At 38.6% G+C, this 23,471-nt stretch overlaps 1 protein-coding gene across 1 annotated transcript in view; it reads left to right on the forward strand.

The window, feature by feature from the left end:
• LOC145675237 (uronyl 2-sulfotransferase homolog pip-like) overlaps positions 1–23,471 on the forward strand; it is a 100,918-nt gene that overhangs the window by 5,650 nt on the left and 71,797 nt on the right. The window contains exon 3 of the mRNA XM_081745620.1: positions 18,089–18,159. Within this exon, the coding sequence (XP_081601746.1) occupies positions 18,089–18,159 (71 nt within the window). The remainder of the gene's footprint in view (positions 1–18,088; positions 18,160–23,471) is intronic.

Genomic DNA, 23,471 nt, shown 5'->3' on the forward strand with positions numbered 1-23,471 from the left:
AGCCAGGTTCTTGTGCTTAATCGGCCGCGAGCTCAATAATCAAACATGAGCACGAGCGCTATAAGTAGAGCCAGAGCCTGAGTTCAAGCGAACGCGTGCCCCAGTGAGGTTAGTGAGCGTGAACACAAATGAGTGCAAGCTCCATTGAGGAAAGTGAGCCCGAGTCCTTAGCGAGCTCAGACCTCATGGAGCATAAGAGTAGGAACTCGAACGATTGTAAATCTGAGTTAGCGTGGACCTCATTGTGATTTGTGAACAGTCTCTTTGAGGATAGTAAACCCAAGCAATAGTGAGAGCGAACCCAATGGAAGTAGTGATCAGAAGATCGACAGAATGCGGTCTCATTTAGGGTAAACAGTTTGAGCTCGAGTAGGTGTGAGCCTGAGCTAGCATTGAGGTTACTGAGCGCGAGGCCCTTTGGTGACACCTGAGCCTGATCCTGAGCCAACATGAACCCTAATGAGCTCCGATTGTAAAATGGCCATCACCTGGGATAACAGAATATCCAATTGTCCACTTATGACCCGGAAAGGAAACTTTCTGCAACATTCTTATAGGACATTTCTAGACTCTAGGGAATAATCACAGGACTTTTGATCATCCAAATATTGCCTCGTGACAAGTATATTCCATTGAAGTTCGAAGGAAATTCCGTGGATATTTTCATTATCTCTAAGGTCTCTACTGCGAGCTTGAATGTCCAAGATAAATATAGGACCTTTGAGACGTTCTTTAAAAATGTTGTGCTATGTGGGTTACTATAGTCCGGCTTGTTATCACACTTGTGACGACAATAAAATATTTTAGTGATATATGAAGTGTGAACGTGAAATAAGAACACGGATAGGAATGGCGAAAGAAGCCTTTAGGAGGAAGAAAAGACTACTTTGCTGGACCTTGAATAAAAGGTTGACAATAAGACGCATAAAATGCTTCGTGTGGAGTATTGTGTTATATGGGACAGAAACATGGATATGCAAAAATGATTAGAAACGACTGGAAGCTTTCGAAATATGGGTGTGGAGAAGAATGGAGAGAATTAGGTGGGTCGAGCGGAAAACGAATGAGAGGGTGTTAGAAATGGAGAGGAAGAAAATAACAATTTTAGATATTATTAAAAGAGGAAGAGAAACTGGTCGGGACATTGGCTAAGAAGGAACTGTATCATGAGGTTCGTGCTAGAGGGTATAATGGCAAGAAAGAGAGGAAGGGGGCGAAGGAGACTAAAATTAATGGACAATAGCAAAACAGAAAAAACATACGTGAAGATGAAGAGGTTAGCGGAAGACCATACAGCAGAATACCTATGATGATGATGATGATGATAATACGTTTATGGATCTTTGGATTCTCGCCGGCCCTGTGCTCTACATGGCACTACTAATACATGTATAAATCTCATTACAGATACTTTCCACTTGTTTCTTGTCAGAAACATTACTTATCCTAGCCTTTAATTTTTGTGTGTATGCCGGTATATAATTATTTTATATCTACCATCGTGTTCAGATAGTATACATGGGTTTCCGGCAATTTGTCTCGTAAAAGCCTTCAAGTGTCAAATATTAACAGAATGTTTGTTCTCTATGTCGTACCCTTTCTATGTTTCTTGCAGCTATTTACATGGTGTCGCAGTCATCCTAGCACATAATGATTCTTCTTCCTTCCTTTCGTTAATAACTTCCTTAACAACATCCATCAAATGTTTTTATCCACTTGACATAATTGTGTGGACTTTAGGATGTTTAAATAAACATGGCATTGGATTCTCTTGTCATCCTTTTTAAGAAAGAGGAGCCGCGGTGGCTCAGTGGTAGAGCGTTCACCTCTGGTGCTTGGGATCCCGGGTTCGATCCCAGCCCCGCCAAATGAACTTTGCGGTGGACAAACACCGTGTGCGTGGGTTTTCTCGGGGTTCTCCCATTTCCTCCCAGTTTCTTCATTCCACCATTTCATACATTACTCATCATCACCGTCTCCTTTAGCCTAACCGGCATAATCGTGGGACGTAAAACTCAAAGATTTCATTTCATTTTTTTCTTTAAGAAAGGTCGTAGTCAATTTCTGCAATATTTTTCCAAGTTTCAAAAAACATAAGAAACAAGTATACTGGAGTTGTAAACGAGGTAAGAGGTGAAGCTGTCTCGTCTCGAAAACTTGTTATGAAAGTGATATATCGTTTTGAAGATCCATGTCTCGTCTCACATCACATCAGTAAAATTTTGTTGCTTATTTGCATCCCTGTCCTAAAATCTTTCTCTATTTTTGCGACGCAAATGAAAAATGACATATTTTAGAGTGACCAAGAACTTTGCCATCCAAAACTATTCGAGAAATCTACTAAGTTTAAACCTCACTATCCAACTTGTTAGAATTCGTAAATAATTTTATATAATTCCCCCTGGACTCTTTAATTGCAAAAGTATTCACTTCAAAAACAGAAACAATAAGAAAGTGTGAAAGGACTTCGTGCCTCGGTAGATGCAAAGACCATAAGGAATTCCCTTCCAAACTAACGGACCCTGATTCTGTAACAGATATTAGGACGCGATCGCCCCTCAACATCCAGGACAGAAGAATATGTGCAAGCGGTTTAGGAAACATTTACTCGAAGTTCAAAGAAATCACAAAGACGGGCATCTCACGAAAGTGGTTTAACCTGACACATAATCCAAACTGCTCTGAAGGAAGAGTTGAATTTTCGTCAATGTAAACCATATTGCTGTCAGGAATTATCGATAGGAGGCTGTGATTATCGGTTGGAATACAAGATGATTATATGAAAACTGGTCCGATCTTTTCGGTAATATCCTGTGGTCAGACCGTGTTTCATATTGTTAACCGGCACGATTGTAATTGTTGGTATACATAAGAGAATCTGAGGATGGTTGTTGAAAAAGCCCGTCACAGTATGGTCCTGCATGACCTTTACGAAAGTTCTGGGTCCATACGTCATTCGGGACAAACGATGACGATTGATTGAAGATTATTTCATGGTATTGCATCCAAGTGGGGCAATTACAATGACCTAACCTTTATACAAGATGGGGCCCCGAGCGCGGTTCGACACGCATTTTCCAGGAATCTAGTTGGTACATCGTGACCCTCTTGAATGGCCAGCAAGGAGTCCTGACCTAACACCTGCGACTTTTCTTCCTCTGTGTGTGAACGAAAGAGGAAGTTTTCCACACAAAACCAAAAATTATTGATGAATTGGAGGAGCGAATTCGCCAAGTTCTTGCAAACGCACTGCTAGAATATCAGCACCCAAAGCAACATTACAATGGGTTGCGGCAAATTGTGAACTATTATTCATTGGAAGTTAGAAAACAAGCCAGAAGTGTTTAAAAATACAAAATTCCAGTAAGACTGTGACGATCAAAGAGTATTGAAAAGTCGCTTTTTCGGTGTATAGGGGCCTTCAAACGTGTAAATTTGTTGACATCTCGAATTAGATTTTTCCTCTCGACCACTATATTACTTTCTCGCTCGAAAGGATTATCGCGTTTACTTAGCATGCACCAAGTTGAGCACAATATTACAACTGGATATTTTTTCTTTGACTCAGGAAGGTCAATGTTACTATTAGCTTACTCCAATGTCACTTTCCCCTGATATCCATGTGGCAGCCTATCGTGACAATGAAAGTATTATATTGTCCTCCAACGAAGCATGAATAAACTTGTCTTTTATTGATGGTAAAGTGGATGAAGCGACCTGATTAAAACGGAGTTCTCAACGTGGAAGAACTGGGCCGAGCCTACCACATAATTACTACACTGTTGCTTGTAGGTGACTGGAAACAACTTTTGTTCAGTTGTTACTACCTTTTACTTTTCTCATTCACTACATAACGCTTGTAAAGAAAGACAAGAATTCTGGAATGTCACTTAATATCTTTACAAGTGTAAATAACAATGTTAATACAAAACGTTTTTAGTCGAAAGTGGTATTTTCTAGCTGTCATTATAGATGTAGAAAAAGGCGTAAAGTTTCTTTCTTGTAAAATGAGAAAGGAACGAAAAGAAAAACGTGTTTATTTCTGGATTAAATTAATTCCAGGTTTTTGCTTGCAAATGGAAATTTAACATTCCATTTCAGAACAAACGCTGCACGAGACAATGGCTGCAGTTTAATTCGACATTGAAAATCATAGAAACTCCAATCTGGAATGGAACCCAATTTATCCGCGCTAAAATGAGAGAACGCAAACCATACAGGCAGCCGAGGAAGTTCATGTGGTTTGGTGATGTTAAAAACATGTATTAACCCAGGGATGCAAATACAAGCAACAACATTTTACTACCTCAAGAAAAAAACTACTAGTCCACATCCCGCAATAGAAACCATTTATTTACCTTCAGTATGATATTAAATAATCACCGGGCGAGTGGTTATTTGCATTCCTGTATTAAACTACACATAATGAAGTAGCAAATTTTATAAATGCTATTAAAAGTTGCAGAAATTTCGCTTACCTACGTAGTGAGAGAATTAGTTCTAATGGTCAGTAGTGGATCTTGATATGGAATATACAAACAGAAATACACCTAAGCAACCAATACCAATATAATTACATAGTCAGAGGCAATGTCTGATGAAGCCACTACCTTCTGTAGCCCAGCGTGACGTAGTCGCTAACGCTCTTGCCTTTGGTGCGAACAGTCCAGGGTTCCATTCCCGGCGAGGACACTCGGTCAAAAAAGTCTTTTCAGGTCAGCCATCCTGAATGAGGTTTTCTTCATTTACACCAGGCAAATGCCGGGACAGTACCTAATACAAGGTCCTAGGACGCTTCCTTCCTTCCCCAATCCTTTCATCCTTCCATTTCCTCGGATAGTGTGTTCACCGAGGGACGTCATCCCTCATATATGTGACGGACCAGCAATGATCATAGATGCCGACAGCCCAGAACTCTAATTCCTAATACTAACGCAATACGTTCAGTTATTTGGCGAAACTGTTACACAGTTATTAGTTTTAAAATAAACGTTGCTTTGTTCAGTGATTTCTATTACTATTAATTTATTTAGGATAACAAAGCTAATACAAATCAGCTAGAAATCACGTATTTCTAATTTTCTATAGTTTTTACTTAGCGGAAAGGAGTCGACAGTATTATTGTATTGTATGAGTAAGAAACATGGACCTTATGCAAAAAGGATGAACAATGTGGATGTGGAGAAGAATGAAGAAAATTAGCTGGGTCGAGCGGAAAGTGAATGAGAGGATGTTAGAAATGGACAGGAAGAGAAGAACAATTTTATATTGTTAAGAAAAGGAAGAGAGGCTGGTTCGGACATTGACTAAGAAGGAATTGTATCATGAGGGACGTGCTAAAGGGTATGGTGGCAGGAAAGAGAGGGAGGGGGCGAAGGAGACTACAATTAATGGACGATACCAAAATAGAGAAACCGTACGTGAAGTCGAAGAAGTTAGCAGAAGACCGTGGAGCATGGAAGCTTCTCAGTTGCGGCAAGTGGGCTGCCAATAATGGCAGAATACCTATGATGAAGAAGAATTACGAAGGATAATGGAAAACATTAAATGGCAAGGAGACAGGAAAACAAGCTGCAAGTTTTAAAGAATTACGACATTTGCAGAGCGTCTTCTAATGTAATCTTATTTATAAAGAGAATTACAAAGCAATACAATTGATATATACTTTTTTATTATTTAAATCGAAAGAGGATGAAAAAGAAAGCCTGTCAAATTATTATAACTGTATTTTATTAACTGTTATTTGTCATTCTGCGCTTTCCAGACCTCCCTACTATTCTCTGAGCCACTAGTATTGAAATCGTGTAACTGTGATCACATATTTGTATTTCCTGAAGCGAAAATATCCCAGTGTCCCTTTGTGATCAAGTGGGTAACGCGTGTGCTTTGCGTGTGCGCGTTGTCGTCTCGGGTTGGATTCCCAATTAAGGTGCTCGCCGTCTCAATTTAATCAGCAGGTCCCGCCTCATATATCTTAGGTTTTGAAAATGCACAACAAACTACAAACAACTTGACGAGTTCCCTAGTGGGTATATGGTTAGGATACACGCCTTCGGAGTGGGCAACCCGGGTAGGATTCCCAGTAGAAGCTCATGTGGATCGGATTCCACAGCAACATGTACACAGCAAAAAATGATGGTGTTAAAACAGTTCAATTTTAACTCAGATCAGTGATCCCAGCATGAGTACTACTTTAAAGTGTTATATCAATACCAAGGATCCAGTGTCGCGGATAACACATGCCTGGCGTTGCCGATTTGTCACAGGCGGTGTTACAGAATTAGGTGAATGAGCAAGAGAACACGGACAAAGTAACAGCGCCACTGTGTTCTTTCAATCCATAGCCTAACTTGTGTTGTTAGGAATACCCTGCCTTTGGCGCGAGAGACCCGGCTTCGACTCTCTTAGGGAGGTCATATAATTGTCTTATAGGCTATAGCCTCGCCGCTCAGAGGGATGCTAAACTCAAATCAAATAGAAAGAATATAGTAATACCTTAGCTCTCATGTTGAATGCAAGTTGTTAAATTGCAAACATTTGATAATCAGTGCTGTAGACAAAATTTTCACATTATATATGCTGCTTTGGGAACATCTATGATTAGCATAAAAGGGATATATGACAACAGAAAAGGCATTTTTTTTAACTAACGATTTAAAATGAATGTGTTATCATCAAAATATAAAAAGTGTGATACTGTTTTATAGCCTAAAAGCATTTTATACTATTTTTCTTAATATTCCTTATATCAGTGATCGCCAAACAGTCAATCATGAGCTATACAGGTAACCAAGAAAGTTCTATCGCTTTTTGTGGAGGTTTGCGCTCAATTGGTCCCAAAACGTGAGTTGACTGCGAACTGAGATAATGCGAAGGTCAGTTGTTGGTGTAGGTATATCCAACATAATACCTGGTTGTGGCAGTTCAGTTACACCGCGAACAGAGTGAAAATGGGACCTCCACACAACATCATAAGGGCGTTTATGCTGTAGGAGTTCAAACGGATTAAACGACGCTGCAGCGCGGCGTAAGATATGCAAGGCCTTTGGTAAGAGTGTCGCGACTATGCGGATAGTGCAGCGGTGATTTAACAGGTTTCACGATGATGATGGAACACTCGAAGACGCACCACGGGCCGAAAGACCAACTCATGTCCAAAATGAAGATCTTCAGGCAGCAATTGAGGTGAAAATGACCAGACATGTGAAGAACCGGGACTTCAATTCAGTGTGAGTGGAGAAACTATTCGGCATCACCTTCATCAACTTGGGAAGCACTACAACTTAGGTTGATGTGTCCCACATGATTTGACTCCGGCCAGAAGGCAACGCAAGCAGACACCTGTGTTTCTTTGCTGTCTCGTTTGAGGAAGGAGCCATTTCTGGAGAGGGTGTTGACATGTGATGAAAAGTGGGTCCCGTACAAAGCTCCGCGGGGCCGTCATCATTGGTTAGCATCCCATGAACCGGTTCCAAAACAGCCGAAACCAGCACTGAACCTGAAGAAGATCCTCCTGTGTGATTGGTGGGCTGCTCACGGCATCGTGCATCGAGAACTGCTACTAACATCAATGCAACTGTGCACTGTCAGCAGTAGAGCCGTGTTGAAGAAAAACACAAAACTCTGGAGCCAGCACTTCTGAATCACAAAGGGATCTTCCTGTTACATGACAACGTCAGGCCCGACGTGGCTAGGATAACCCAGGACACCATTCTACGCTTGGATGGGTAACACTATTGCATTCGCCATAATGCCTGGACATTGCACCGTCCGATTTTCACCTGTTCCATTCCTTGGACAATCATCTTACGAGATGCCAGTTCAAATCCCTAGTAGAGGTACAAAATGCACTTGATATCTTCTTTCCTTCATGGCCTACCGCGATGGAATGCATGGTCTTCCAGAACGTTTGCAGAAGGTCGTCGATGATTGTGGGAAGTATTTTTCATCTTCAAGGTACGTCTTAGGTTACATATCGATGTTCGAAGGTGGTGGGTGGAAAAGGAACATAACTTTCTTGGTTACCTTTCTATTAGTAGTTCGCGGGGATATATTCGGTAGATCGCGTTAACACTCCGGTTGATTCCTCCACTGAGCTGACGCTAACGACAGAGGACGCTGGCGACGACAACAACTGCTTGTTTCTTCTGCGCAACTGCCAATGTCAGACTCATTTCACAGCTGGTTGTATACACGTGGGGGTGTAAGTTATGTTTCTCGTGTGTATATTAGACATTTGCTTACTTGCATAGTTTGATTTCATATTTACTAGAAATGTAAGTTTATAGGCAATAATCAAATATAAGATTTTTTAAAAAAGAAAAGTTGCTAGTTCTTTTGGTTGGTAGTTCACAGTAGAATTTAAAAACGGTACGGTACCTCAAAAGCTTCGTAAGTTTGGTTACCACTGCCTTAGAGAAATCACTGGATGTAGATACGCAGAAGGACGCAACCCACTGTAGGAAAGAAAATTGTGCTCGATGTACCAGATGGAATTTCGAAAATTGTTGTAAGGAGCAGGGTGGAATAAAGATTATCATAGTTAAAGCTTTCCTAGTGATATTTACTTATCAAAACAACATGAACTTTGGACAGAGACAGAGCGTATATGATCTTTCCATTTTCCTCTCTCTCTCTCTCTCTTTCTCTTCCTCTTTGTGATTCTCTTTCGTGGATATATATATTCGGTTGACGTATGTGTCTTTGGCGCGGAAGGTCCGAGTTCGATTCCCTCCAAGACTTCTGTGGTTCGGTTTTCCCGTAAAGCTGTAGGTACACGTCTTATGTAGTTTCGTTGCTGAAAGAGACACTAAACTCTAGTAGTACCTACCTAATCTCTCTTCTGTGATCACGAAGCAGTTAGAAAATGCATTTTTTTAAATAATTTTTAATAATGCATTTTTTCTTAATCGATATACTTGAACAGCTGCTAAGAATAGGGTAAAAAAAAAGTGATATGATCACACAGAGGAAAAAAAAACGAATGTGGCGTATACTCGTACATAAGTAAATCCTGTAATTTTTGGACTTAAGGGTCTTCACTACAGCGAAATTAAACTACCGCTAATTTTAGAGTTTTTCTGTAATATCTTTAAAACACTAAAAACATTGGAAAAGCGGAAACGTAGTCAACTAGACAATACGATTTTGCATGTGATAGCGCTATCACTAGGGGTGTTTGATAAGGCTGAGGACCTATTGAACTTCGGGAGTGAAAATTTATTTACAGTTCTGAAATTAGTATCAAACGCACTATTAGAAATTTATCCAAGCGTGGGTACTTCTACCATTGACACGAGTGTTACTTTAAATATCCCAACTTATTAAGGTCATTTTTCTAATGATTTCGTGGACGAATATTATTAAAGTAGTTCTATTGGATTTAACGTCTGTTTTAAATTTTGACACACACCTGGTGCTTCTTTAGCTTCATCGAATTTTGGAGTAAATTGTTAAAATGGTAATGGTTCAATCAACTAATCGAGATGATCTTGAAATACACCAAGCAAATGCACTAACCCCGAAGACACTTATGTTAATGAAAATTTTGTCAGAAAATTCATATGTTCACAAAACTGCTTAGCGTAAGTTTCAAATACACCGTGTAAAACTTTGCTCATGCTAAAACTTAAAAAAAAAAAAAAAAAAAACTAATACAAATTCTCAATGTTTGTTACTTGGATGTTTATGACTTCTAGCAAAGCAATGCGAACGCGAAAAATTAAAGCATAGATGTATCTGATACATAGGAATTGAAGCGGCTGTGATATCTTCAAATAAAAAGTTTGCCGAACGTTGACACAATATTGTTATCAACAGGGCTGTAGTCGATTGTATGTGGTGGTTTACGCCGTACACCATCTGCTTAATCTTAGTCATTACAGCGTAAGTTTTGCTTCAACGCCTATATTACTTTGGTTTCAATGACTCTAGTGATAAAAGTGCATTGAGAAAAATCCATATCCGGACAGCGGTATATTGTACAAATATAAGGAATCCATATATTTACTACGTAAATCTGAACGGACCATACATTATCCATATGCTACATATATACTGCCTTTTTCCCGCTTAGATGTTACATATTTTTTCTCGTGCTCTCATAGACAGATATAGTTAAAAATAGTTCCATTAAATTTATTGTTCACAAATGAGTATCAAACGCACTATTAGAAATGTATTCAAGTGTGGGCATTTATACTATTGACATGAGCATTAGTTCAAGCATGCCAAATTATTGAGGTCATTTTTCTAGTGATCTCGTAGACGGATATTGGATTCAGTACATCTATTGGATTCAGTATCTTCAAATTAGTACAAAAAGTGCAATTAAGGATTTTATTCAAGCGTGGGCACATTTTTACCATTTGCATGTTCCTTAAACATCATAGGCGGTATTCAGAGAGAATTCGTTAATCAAGTGTTAGTCACAGTCTACTTAGTAGCATACTAACTCTTTACTAAAGAAGGTGCACTTTTTGGTATTCAGAGTCTACTTTGAGTGCAACTAAAAAGATGATTTGGGTATGATTAACACCCAATGCATCGGGTGAGAAAAATAAATGTGGCAACTATGGAAAAGTAAATCGGCGCATGCGTAGTCTGTAAAAATACAAAATATAGTGTCGCACGCTAAACCGAAAGGTAAAAGATTAGCCTCTGTTTTAGATTAATTAGTCATATGTGATTAACTTCGTCAAACACTACGTCCTAATCAGAGACTCTGAATACAATTTTGATAACCATCCGTTAGTCAGCCGTGTAGTATGGCTTTAATCAGACGTCAAAACGACTTTGCATAAGGCCCCATTAGTTTTCTTTTCTCGAGTGCAACACTACAATAGCTAAGGTTAATATGTGTTTATTGATTTCTCTTCTTTCCTACACTCTTCATTCAATTGAATTTTTTACCGTAAAGTAGGGCACTTTTGCACCACGTGCTATAATCAATGTTAAGAGAACGTATATTACAACATCTGCATGATAAATCGTCTCCCATGCTTAAGATGTAATAATGACGCCTGGATGAATACTTCAATGAGGTACACAGTTAAAATTCATATAATTTTCTTTCCTCGCGCATTGACCTTCCAACAAAGATTGGTTACAAGAAGAGGCTTTCTCTGTATTTATTCATAACAGCCAGTGGATAATAATGTAGAAAGAAACCAGTTCTTTCTGCTTGGAGGTTCTTCTGCACGTATACGACATTTTTTACGTTCCGCCGTCCATTTTGTATTGTTTCCATTCAGGAAGTGCGATGGTCATTTCTTTGAACGTGCTTCAACGCACTGGTAGATTATTCTGCAAGTCATTGCTGCAAGTAAAGATTGTTCCATTCAGGCGCGGATCCACGGGGGGGGGGGGGATCGGGATGATCGCCTCCCCCCGAGAAGAGGAAATTTTCTTGTTATATATAAATAAAATCCATCCCAGAGTTTGGAGTTCTTGAAAGTAGCTCTAAGTAGCAGTATTACAACCTACCCCCCCCCCCCCCAGAAGTCCGTCCTGGATCCGCCCCTGGTTCCATTGTTTTAGAAGTTATTCACGCAACTGAAGAACCCTTTAGAATTCACATTCAAACAAAATGGAACTTTTAAATAAACATAAATATATTGTAAACATAAATCTAGTTTGTTTTCGTATACTACAGACAAATAGAAGCCCTCGCACTACCAACGGGAAAGGGTACTTTGTGCTCGCCTCAGTATGTTTTTTAATAATTACTTTTACAATCATTTCTTTAAAATTGTAAAAAAAAAAAAAAAAAAAAAAAAAAAAAAAGTTATTGCTCAACATATTTTGCTAAAACGTATACCTTACGATGTGCAAATTGAACGTTAATCTGTCTCATAAATTTGCTATTTTCAGTTGGTGGGCACCACAAAGTATCTATCCCCTGTTGGTAGGAGATGTGACTGATATTTAGAAGGAGCGGTCCCGGGTTCAATTCCCTGTGGGGGCACTCGGTCGAAAAAGTGTAAAACGCTTTTTCAGGCCAACCAACCTGTATGAGGTTTTCCTGGGTTTTTCTTATTCATACAAGGCAAATGCTGGCTAACTCATAGATCCCAGGCCGCTTCCTTCCTTTCCCAATCCTTTCTTCCTTCCCTTTCCTCGTATAGTGTGCTCGCCGAGGGACGTGAAGGGCTAAATAGCCTTAGATGCTGAAAGCCCAGAAATCTAAATCCTAAATTCTAAATCCTGACAGTTAGAAGTGTCACTCCTAGATGGCAGTACATATAATAAATATATGTTTCTCACCTTTTCTGAATTTGGCGGTTAGTCTTATCCCGTGTACTGTTCACTTCAGTCACTGTAGATTTTTGTAAGAGTTTCTATTTAACCTTAACAGGTGGGTACAAAATGACCCCCCGATTGGTAGTCCGCGTTACTAGAAAAAAAATACCAAGGTAGTGCGAGGGTTAATTGCTTATTCTCTACTCTTACATTTGCTCTTCAATTTTAAGGCTTTCTCATTTTACATTTATATTTAATCCGTAAGCGCGTTTCTTATTTAATGATTATAATAACCTTGTATAGTCATCATCATCATCATAGGTATTCTGCCATTATTGGAAGGTCACTTGCCGCAACTGAGAATCTTCTATACTCCACGGTCTTCCGCTAACCTTTCGTCTTCACGTACGGTATTTATTAATAATGTCACTCCTGTCTGTACTATAAAGTTTGAACTGGAAGTCTAATCGGAAAACGACCATTAGGAAGACCTAGGCGCAGATGGGAAGACAATATTAAGATGTATCTCGCAGAAATTGAAATACAAAATAGAAACTGGATCAAGTTGGCCGAGGATAGAAGTCAATGGAGAGCTTTTGTGAACGCAGCATTAAACCTGTGGGTTCCATAGGCCATAAAGCTAGTTAATTAGTTAGTGTTGACCACAATTACTAGAATAACACATATATTTGTGCTAAATAGCACAGTTCACGATTAACTTCTCTAGCGAAAATAAGCCCTGAAACTTGTGTTGAACGTAGAAATTTCGTTACAGAAAAAAAGAAAATACTAGATCTTATAGGAATAATTTACACATAAAGAAGATTTATCATAACTGATAAATAAATTAGAGTGTCATCTCTCGATTCCTCCCAGTCTCACGTTCAGCCTAGATCCATGATTACATTTATTAAATTATACTTGCGTCAGAGTAGTCCGAGTCTTTCCAAATGATGTGTCTAGGACAAGTGAAACAGTTATGTATGTATATATACACACAATGCTTCCACAAATGTTAATGTAGACTTATCTTGCTATCACAGAACAGTGACCAATTGTACTAGGTCAAGGAAACAGCGTCCATTCATTAAGAAAGTGACGAGATCGTCGCGGTTACAATACAAGATGAGATGATGTGTTCACTTTTTAATGACCTTAATTACTTGACTTCGAAGTGCATCATTTATTTTAGAAAACGTTTCTGGATTGCGTTACATTAAAAAAAAAAATTACAATACAAACGAGCAAATTATGATCGTGCATCACGAATATAATTGAGAGAACTGTGATAAATGCCATAAAACATTTAATATTCTTTACAATGTTCTACAATTCACTTTGAATAATAATGAACTGTAATGAGATTTCAAGATTGAAGCTACCCTAATACTTTTAATAAATTTCTCATAGCCAATTCTGATATATATTCCGGAAAGTTAAAAAATGAAATGAAATGAAATCTGTAAGTTTTACATCCCACGATTATGCCGGTTAGGCTAAAGGAGACGGTGATGATGAGTAATGAATGAAATGGTGGAATGATGAAAGTGGGAGGAAACGGAAGAACCCTGAGAAAACCCACGAGCACGGTTTTTGTCCACCACAAAGTCCACACGTTGCGAGCTGGGATCGAACCCAGGACTCCAAGCACCGGAGGTGAACGCTGTACCACTGAGCCACCGCGCCCCCAGGGAAGTCAAAAAATTCCCGAAATTTTCTTATAGCTCTTTATTACCAAATATAATTCCACATTTACTTAATCGCATTAAAAGTAAACCATGTAGGCGCATTCGAAACACATTTGCTCCACCGCTCCTGTGATTGCTGGAAACACCGACGAAAGATCTCTTTTGCTTTCTTCCGAAGTTTAGTCATCACATTAGTTTTGATCTCTTCTACGATGGCAAAACGGGTACCTTTGACGCCAATTTTTAACTTTGTTGAGATCCAAACATCCGATGGTGCAAATCTCTATCAAAATCTCTGAAGCAGATTTTTCCCCAATATGCACATGAACTTGATGTTTGCGCGTTTCTCACTCTGTGAAATTGCGCCGTCTGATTAGCACTTACACCTACGTTCGTTCAGCTACATTTCTCATAGGCTTCCTGTTATGACCTGTTCACACTTATCAAATTCATAACTAGACAACCTAAGGAATGTACTGTACAAGTTTTGTTGTCATTGGGTCACAAGTGCGAAAACTACAACATTCCGGGAACATTTTGACTGCATTGGTATGCAGACCCTATATGAATATTTACTCTCATCGTAATGAATAAAAGTAGTTCTAACAGACTAGTAATGTGATATACAAAGACGTGGTACCTGATACACTATTACAAATAATACATTACACAGCATGTTACTACCGGTAAACAAAAAACAAAAAAAGCTCATTTTTAACATAGGCTATTAGTTTCAAGATGTCTACCATTTAAGCGTGTTATTTCAACACCAAGGGTGCGGTATGCGTGAGTTTTCTCGGGGTTCTCTCCACTTTCATCATTCTGCCATATCATTCATCTCGCCATCACCATCTCCCTTAGCGTTGGCGCTTAACCGTGGGACGTCAAACTTTAAAAAACAGTAATAATAAAAACAAGAGTCCGGTGTTGCGGTTAACACAGGTCTGCTGTCACCAATTTAATACAGAGACGGTGTTAAACAGTGTGAAAGTAACAAGGTGAATAAACGAAGGAACGCAGAAATAGAAACAGCGGCACGGTGATCTCTGGAATATACATACATCTCAACTGGCCCGAAAAGTTCCTAAATTTTAAATTCATTGAAAATTTGCAGTAAAAGACGAACCAACCATTTGCCTGAACCTTCTTCTTCTCTTCTCTTTAATTGACGAAAAGCCAAGTGTTGTTGTCGGCTAAATACTATACCATTTGGAGTAATGTACCAAACAATAGTTTTTATTCCAGCTCACAAAAATATTAGGATATATTTAGCACATTTCAATCAGAGATGTGTAAGTGCGTCTTGTCTCATCTAATGCTAAATTTGTACTAAAGCTGTTTTAGTCTCTCCTCCTTTGTTTCGCATAGATTCTTTTTGTTCAAATTCGTAAAGAAGCTGCGTCCTCTGATACAGTATTAACCAATCCAAATTCTTTTTATTATTTACTTTATATTGATTATCACTCAACACTTTCAGTACTGTAATGTACACTCATGTCCAAAATTATTGTCGCGTGTCTATAAATATGTTATTGTAGGAATATAATTTGATAACAAATTCACCCGGTATTTCTTACAATGTTAGTATGTGTATAATCGGCAAAGACATGTATGTGGCAAATTTCATGTCAAAAGAGCAGTAAATAAGAACAATAAAACGAAAATAAAACTTTCATGTCCATTTAGCAACATTTTGTTTTACTCATTCTAATTTTCGTATTTATAATTATTTTCGTATGACATTTATCACAAATGTACATTTCCGGATTATACACATAGTATCAGTATTAAATGTACCCTGCAAAATCATTATCAAATTATATTCTTACAAGAAGACAGTTATAGATATGCGACAATCATTTTGGACATGAGTGTACATATTTCTGATGTGTGCTAGATTGTATATCTAGTGTGACCGAAAGTACAGTTGTCTTGATACCTTTCAAGATTTGGTGTCGAACACTACTAGAATTAAAATTAACAAATTGAAAAATGGATTAATCATTTGTCATACTGTAACACTTTATGGATTACTTCCTTTTCCTGCACGCAAAGATCATTCAAGTGTAATGCACATGGAAGGAAATTAATGAGTGCGAACGGGAAGTAATAATATTAATAATAATATGGCCACCTTCCATGTTCCATATAAGACGAATAAGTTAAATATATTAATTAACAAAAATATTTACTTAATTTTTAGGCAAACTGGATTTCCACGTGAACGAACTACTAGTTATATAATTTGTTTAATGTTAATTATACATGCAGCTACTATTTTAATCTGGCAACTAGAAGAAAAGAACAAAAATTTAATAATATAAGTTATTTTATTTGTTTAAATTATGTATATTACATTTAACGAGCAGAAGACATAGCTGTGTAACAGAGTATGACCTAAAATAATTAATTAAATCTGACAACCACGTGAGGATGATTATATCTTAGTGTTTTGAGTGAATCTTCAACTGTTTCATCTCAATTAACAATTTACATAACTTGAATCACGTGTATTTCGTAGGATGCACTTCATAGCCAACACCGTGAATACATGTCTTTGTATGGCTTACTTATAAACTAGCTTCCGATCTTTTATTTATTTATTTTTGGGAGTTTGACACCTTATAGGCTAAAGGAGACGATGAAAAATTGTGATAAGCAAATAAACAGTGAAAGTACAATCCGTAACATTCATGCCCTAATCAGTGTTTGATCGAACCCATGGGAGACATTCATTGCTTGTGGTCCTCAGACTAATGCTTCGGCAGCATGATCATGTCAGATGCTAATTTCCAATATTGGACACTAACTTTAATGGTAAAGCTGCATTAAATCATAAGGCGGTAATTAAGAATAGCTAAAAAGAGAATTTAAGAGGAACAAAATGCTTCAGCTCTTAGTAATATAATTTTGACATGCAGTACTCGTTAACTAGAAAATGGAATTATCTGATAATACGGGCAACGAAGAAATATGGTAGATCTGATTACTTTAAGCTCGAGAACATTTGGTCAATACATGTACTCCTAAGTGACGTAACTAAGGAGGAGGCAAACGGGGCTTATGTCCCGGGCGCCGGATTGGGAAGCGCAAAACAGGGCAATTATTTATTTTTACCATAAAGGAAGGAAAGAGTTTTAGCAAATTAAAGATCATAAAAGAATATCTCAGAAACTTACAGACAACAACGACTCACCAATCTTAGGATCATATCCATAGAACATAAGTTACCTTCAAAGCTATCTTTTGAGGACATTGTAAAAACTTTTGCAGCCAAAAGAGCCCGCAAAGTTAAATTTTAGTTCCACCTTTTTGTGTTTTTATTTAACTTAAATCGATTTAAAGATACTTGCAAAATGTCCGACTCGACACAACAGCTTGATTGTTTGTCATAATTAAATATTCTATTCTAAAGCAACAGACTGTTGATTCATTCTACACATATGCAAATCCCGATAATTCCAAAAACATTGTGATTTGCAGTTATTATGAGAAGACTATAAGGATATGTCAAAAGCATGCTACTCTCATATTATTTGGCAATCAAATACTAATAAATTTGGTATTTTATCTTGTAGTAAAAATTAAATTATGTACTGCAATTTTGAAATCAAGCTTTACCACTTGAAGAAAAAATGGAAAAGGAGAATTACTTTGTGATGAAATATCAGATGTAGTCGGAGAGCGATTTGGTTTGGTTGGACAGGGGAGGATGGGCGTTAAGGGAAGTTCTTGCCCCGGGCGACAACTAGCCTAGTTATGTCGCTGATGCTCCTACGGCCGTTATTTTTGGTTTCATAAACTGGAGTTTCTTACGCCTTAATCTGGCACATAACCCAGAACACCAGATAACCATTTGGCTATACAGAAGCAGAAATTGTTTAAGTATTACTAGCAATCTTTTCGTAAAGTCATTCTCCTGTATTACTAAATATCAATTGCTAATGCACAAGGTAAAGACAATACATGGACAATAGCAACTCTTAGGTATAGATGCAATTTACTTTTGGTATGAAAATGTCCATGTTGAAACCTTAAGATCACTTTTTGTGTATTATATTTAAATTGTCTCATAAACGACAAGAAACAAAGAATTAAAAAGTCTAATTTTCCACATTAATAGTTAATTATAGCTAAATTATGTCTTCTTTATCTTACAGGAACTGGTGGCGCAGAAGCAGGAACTGTTCTTAGTACGGTGGCACATCTTACAGACGAAGAAGCAGCTAAGGTAATTTCCTCTTAATCTTAACAACTGTTAACGCAAGCAGATAATAAAGGGTCTTTACAATCCAAAAACTATTGTGTGCATTGTAATACACTCACTGAAAAAAAAAAAACACCCAAAAGAAATGGAGGGGATGGAATGGAACTTCACAGGTTGCAAGATCATACAACATTATTATAATGATTACAATAGCAGGTCAATTCAACAATAAGATTGGTTGTGCGTGGATAATACGTGTTGCATACCAGTAAGTTGTAGCACTTCCTCGGATACGGATACATACGTGATGCGGCTTGTTGCTTGAGGCTAGGGATGCGCTCGAGTCGAGACATGTCTCGAATCTCGACTCGACTCGACTCGAATTCGAGTCGAGATTCGAGTCGAGACACACTTTGTAAAATTCGAGACGAGTCGAGACAAACGTATTTCTCGACTCGAATTTTCGAGTCGAGACACGAGTCGAGTCGAGACGGCTCTTAAAAATCTCGACTCGACTCGAATGTCTCGAAAATCTTTCTATAATTTTTAATATTATTTTGAAGAAAGTATTCACTCAGAAACAGCCTTGAAACCAATTCCAGCTTTTATTCCTTCAGAAAGGTACAGAACGCATAAAATTAATAGTTAATCTTTAAAGATCAAGATTTAATTTTCAGCTCAATTCAGTTAATTAGAACTAATAGTTAATGTCGTTGTATTTGGCTGTACTGCAAATATAATGATAATAATAATAATAATTGATTATCTAGTTTGTATAAAACTATTATCCGTAGTCTAAATCTAGTTTGTATAAAACTATTGCGATAAAGTGAACTTCATAAATTCTCTGAATGAGCAGTTGGTAGTCTATAGTAATTTAGCATAGTTATAATTATTGTGTTTTCGTTCCCATGAACGCAATAGGGTTACGTAACTTTTGGATTATTTGCTTGCCCAACTATTCTGAGGCTTTAATATGTTGCAGCATATCACGAGCTACGGATAATATATAATGTAACATTTGTTGTATATCACATATTATGATACGAGACTATTTTACATAGTATATCTTATCTAATATAAATAAAATAAAGAGTTTGTTTGTGTGTTTGTCTGTCTGTCTGTGTGCGACCTGGGGACCAGACGAGTGGACCGAGAGTTCCCAAAATTTGGTTACGGGTACCTTAGTCCAGGCCCCAGATCAAGACGAAGCGTTTTTTTTTAAATTTCGAACCAGGGGGGTCTCGGGGGGAACGTTTACTGGGACCGACCTGGGGAACAGACAAGTTGACCGAGAGTTACCAAATTTTGGTCACGAATACCTTGGTCCAGGTCCCAGTCTAAGGCGAAGCGTTTTTGTCAAAATTGGAACCAGGGGGTCTCAGGGGGGCGTTTAGCGAGACATGTAGTAAAAGTAATCCAAATTGATCGACATTAGTGTCAAATCCATAGTTTTCACGGTCGCTGAGATCAATGGTGGCACTTCCATCAGCGATGACTTGCAAATTCAGCTACTACTGTATGCGGGCCGGGTGTCAGCGGGTGAGGATTACCGAGACATGTATAAATAGCCCATATTGATTGATACTAGTGTCAAATCCATAGTTTTCGCGGTCACTGAAATGAATGGTGATACTTCCACAGGTGTTGACTTCCAAATACAGCCCCCATGCGAAGAATGGGTATATTAAGTTAGTAATACAATAAATGGACTGCTTGGATGCCAAGAACTAGTACAGATAAGTACCATTCACTTCTATGAATAGGTATTTTTTTAAAGGATTTTTGTAAACACTAAGTTATAAAACAATGAACTACATACAGTAGTTATGGTTTTGGTTCCCAACATAAAAGAAATATGGATTGTTCATGAGATATTGAACTTCAACTTTCACTCCTGGAAAATTTCAATTTTGCAGTTAGGCCACTTGGCATCAAAGCAGTTCACTGTAAGATAAATGCATTCCGCACATTAGTAACATAGTTGTTCAGGGGCCTTCGATTTCCATCCTCTCAAATGAAAGCTGAACGATTGCTTGATACATGCTGACTATATAGGAGAAATAGTGTATTAAGTTTTCGAGCTTTGGTGCGTATCCGTATTTACACTCTGATATAACTTTAAGTTCACACTCAAATCGAGCTAATTGTTTAATGCATTTCGAAAGCTTTTGTTTTATGCAGCTCATTAAGGAAAATCTATTTCATAATCGTAACATTTATGTACTAAGAAACTATGAACGTAAAGTGGACTCGACCTAGCCCCGTGGCCGCTGTGACTCAGTGGCACAGCTCTCACCCTTGGTGTGTGAGGACTCTGATTCTGTGTGTGTGTGTGTGAGAGGCAATAATCCACAAATATTGCCTCAAGTGAGTTTAAAGATTTCTAAACACTAGTGCGAAACCGGGCTCTGCCGTTGCGATCGATTTACAGATCTTGAGACGAAAGTAAGAAGGGACTTACGCACACAGTAAGTAAAAACAATTAATATGCCTGTAACTTTCCCCCAAATGGGTGTATCTTAAAACTAACCTCACCATTATTTTTCTAATTAAATTCTAGCCCGAAATTATATATCATATTTCCCTATTCCCATTTTGAAAATTTGGCCTTAATTCAAAATGGCGGATTTCAAGATGGCTGCCATCAAGGTCATATCTACCATACGACTTCCCCCCAGGAGTTATATGTATCCACATGTTTTTTCTTCGCTTTTCTTCATTAACGCTCCGTTTACAAAGGGTAGTAAGGGACTTGTGTAGTAATCTCTAATAACCACATCACAACTCTTAAAAGTTATTTTAAAAAAATAGAAAACATGCACCATGGCAAAAATTTGTCATCACAAGTAATGATGCATACATGCCTTCTATCAGCAAAAAAAGTTTCATTGAAATTGGAGCCGGACATTTGAGTGATGTCCCTTGTGGGATGTGATTGAACGTGACGTCAGAACACATCGCCCCCCTTCCCGGAATTTACGGGAATTAGGTAACCTGAGTGAGCACATGTGGTGCCAGCTCTCTCCAGCGACCTATCAAGGATCATTGCGTGTATGCCAAGACGTGTCGCCGTTTTTATCCATGCCAAAAGTCGACATACTGACAATTAGGTAGGTAGTCATGATGGTCTGGCTGATGTGTGCGTATATTTTAACTCGTACATTTTGTCTCGACTCGAATTTCGAGACGTCTCGACTCGAATTCGAGTCGAGTCGAGACAGAGACTGTCGAGTCGAGCCACGAGTCGAGACAGAAACATATTTTCGAGTCGAGCCATGAGTCGAGACAACATTTTCTCGAGACGAGTCGAGACAGGCTTAAATCTCGACTCGACTCGACTCGAATGCATCCCTACTTGAGGCAATTCATTCCACAGCTGCTGTAACTAAACTTCGAAACATTGCAGATCGGCAGTAATGCTGAGTTGGCGTCCGATGTGGTCCCAAACATGTTCAATTGGGAAGAGATCAGGTGACCTTGCTGACCAGGGAAAAACCTCAATATTACGTAAATAATCAATAGACACATGTGCTATGTGTGGCCGAGGATTCTCTTATTAGATTGTAACAACGTGCTTTCGCAGTGGGTAACATACGGACCCAGATCCTACTCAGGTACTCCTGTGTCGTCAAGGTTCCGCGAACTACTACAAGAGGTAACCAAAAGTCATATGATGTGGCTCCGCATCTTATAATAATCCTACGAATATTCCTAGGGTTACCGTTCCACAATATCTGCTGGAAGTTACATCTTTCTCCGGTATCACTACACACGCAAGGTAGTCATCTGTCGTAATGCAGAATCGAGACTCATCACTGAACACAATCCGTTGCAAATCATAAGGATTCCATGCTGTTCGAGTGCGGCATTACTCCACACGCTGTCGATTATGCATTGATGTTAATAGCAACCTACAGGGGACAGTGAAATCACAATCCAGCTGATACAAGATGTCGAAATACAGTGCAGGATGACACAGAGTGTTGTAGAGGCCACTACTTGTGTCCGAATGGCAAGCGCAGATATCACAGTGTTACGATGCGACGATCCTCCCGTATCGTGTTCTGTCGTGGTCAACCGGAACCAACTCGTACGTTGGTGCCTTCACGTATCTACTAGCTCCAACGTCAAGGTACAGTGATATCGGAATGTCCCACATGTCTGGCAATTACATCAAACGTCCAGCCGGCCTCATGCATCCCCGCGATGTGGCACCTTTCAAACGCCATCAAATGCTGGTAATGCTGTCTAATGCGGAGAAAAGGCATTATGTGTGTTTCTTGACCTGACCTGTGCTGACTCACTCTTTCAGGCTTCACAATTGACTGACATGGCCACAGCTGAATTCCCTTACAGCTGATATTACTGCCTTATGATGGGCATTTGCACTGTTCCTGATCTTTGAAACTCCAATCGTTTATAAATCTCCATAGCGCTTCATATCTATTGAATTACAGTTGAATTCAACGATTCCATCTTGGGCTTGTTTTTTCAGTGAGTGTATATTATTTTTCTCTCAAGTTCTTTCAGTTTCCATAAGTAATGCACTTGCTTTGACCAAATAGATCCATCAGATCTAGCCCAAACCGCAGATATTTAGATTCGATGGCCTTTCTTATATCCTTCACTGTGGTACGCTTTATAGCGTCGTGCAGAGGTATTGCCATATTTTCTGGTAGATGGGGAATAATATGAATTGAAAATTAAATTAAATGAAATCTTTGAGTTTTACGTTTCACGGTTATGCCGGTTAGGCTAAAGGGGACGGTGATTATGATAAATGAATGAAATGGTGGAATGAAGAAAGTGGGAGGAAACAGGAGAACCCCGAGGAAACCCACGCACACGGTGTTTGTTCACCACAAAGTTCACTTGGCGGGGGCTGGGATCGAACCCGGGACCCCAAGCACCAGAGGTGAACGCTCTACCACTGAGCCACCGCGGCCCCCTATAATATGAATTGAATCTTAGCGAGGCGGATAAATAGCAACTTTATTTGACAGGTCTGCCACAAGATAGGATATACTATCGATGTTTTACTTCTTCGTTAATAAATCTTTGGATTCCTTAAGTTTCCCTTTTAGTAGAGAAGTGTTACGTTTACTCTAGTGTATTGCAGGGATCCAATCTCGCACCATTATACCATTTTCTTTTATTATATCAGATTAAACATAAAGTTTACTGTTCTCTTGCTATTCTCATAATGAAAGGCTTGATGAAGGAATATTTTAGTATTAATTCACCTTAACAGCTTTCGCGGTTCTAGTACGGTATCAATTTTTATGCTAACAGAAACCTCCATAATGCTGCTTATATCAAAAACTACGCATGAG

The sequence above is a fragment of the Thermobia domestica genome, chromosome 18 (genome assembly GCF_964235325.1).
Source record: "Thermobia domestica chromosome 18, izTheDome1.hap1.1, whole genome shotgun sequence".
NCBI lineage: Eukaryota > Metazoa > Arthropoda > Insecta > Zygentoma > Lepismatidae > Thermobia > Thermobia domestica.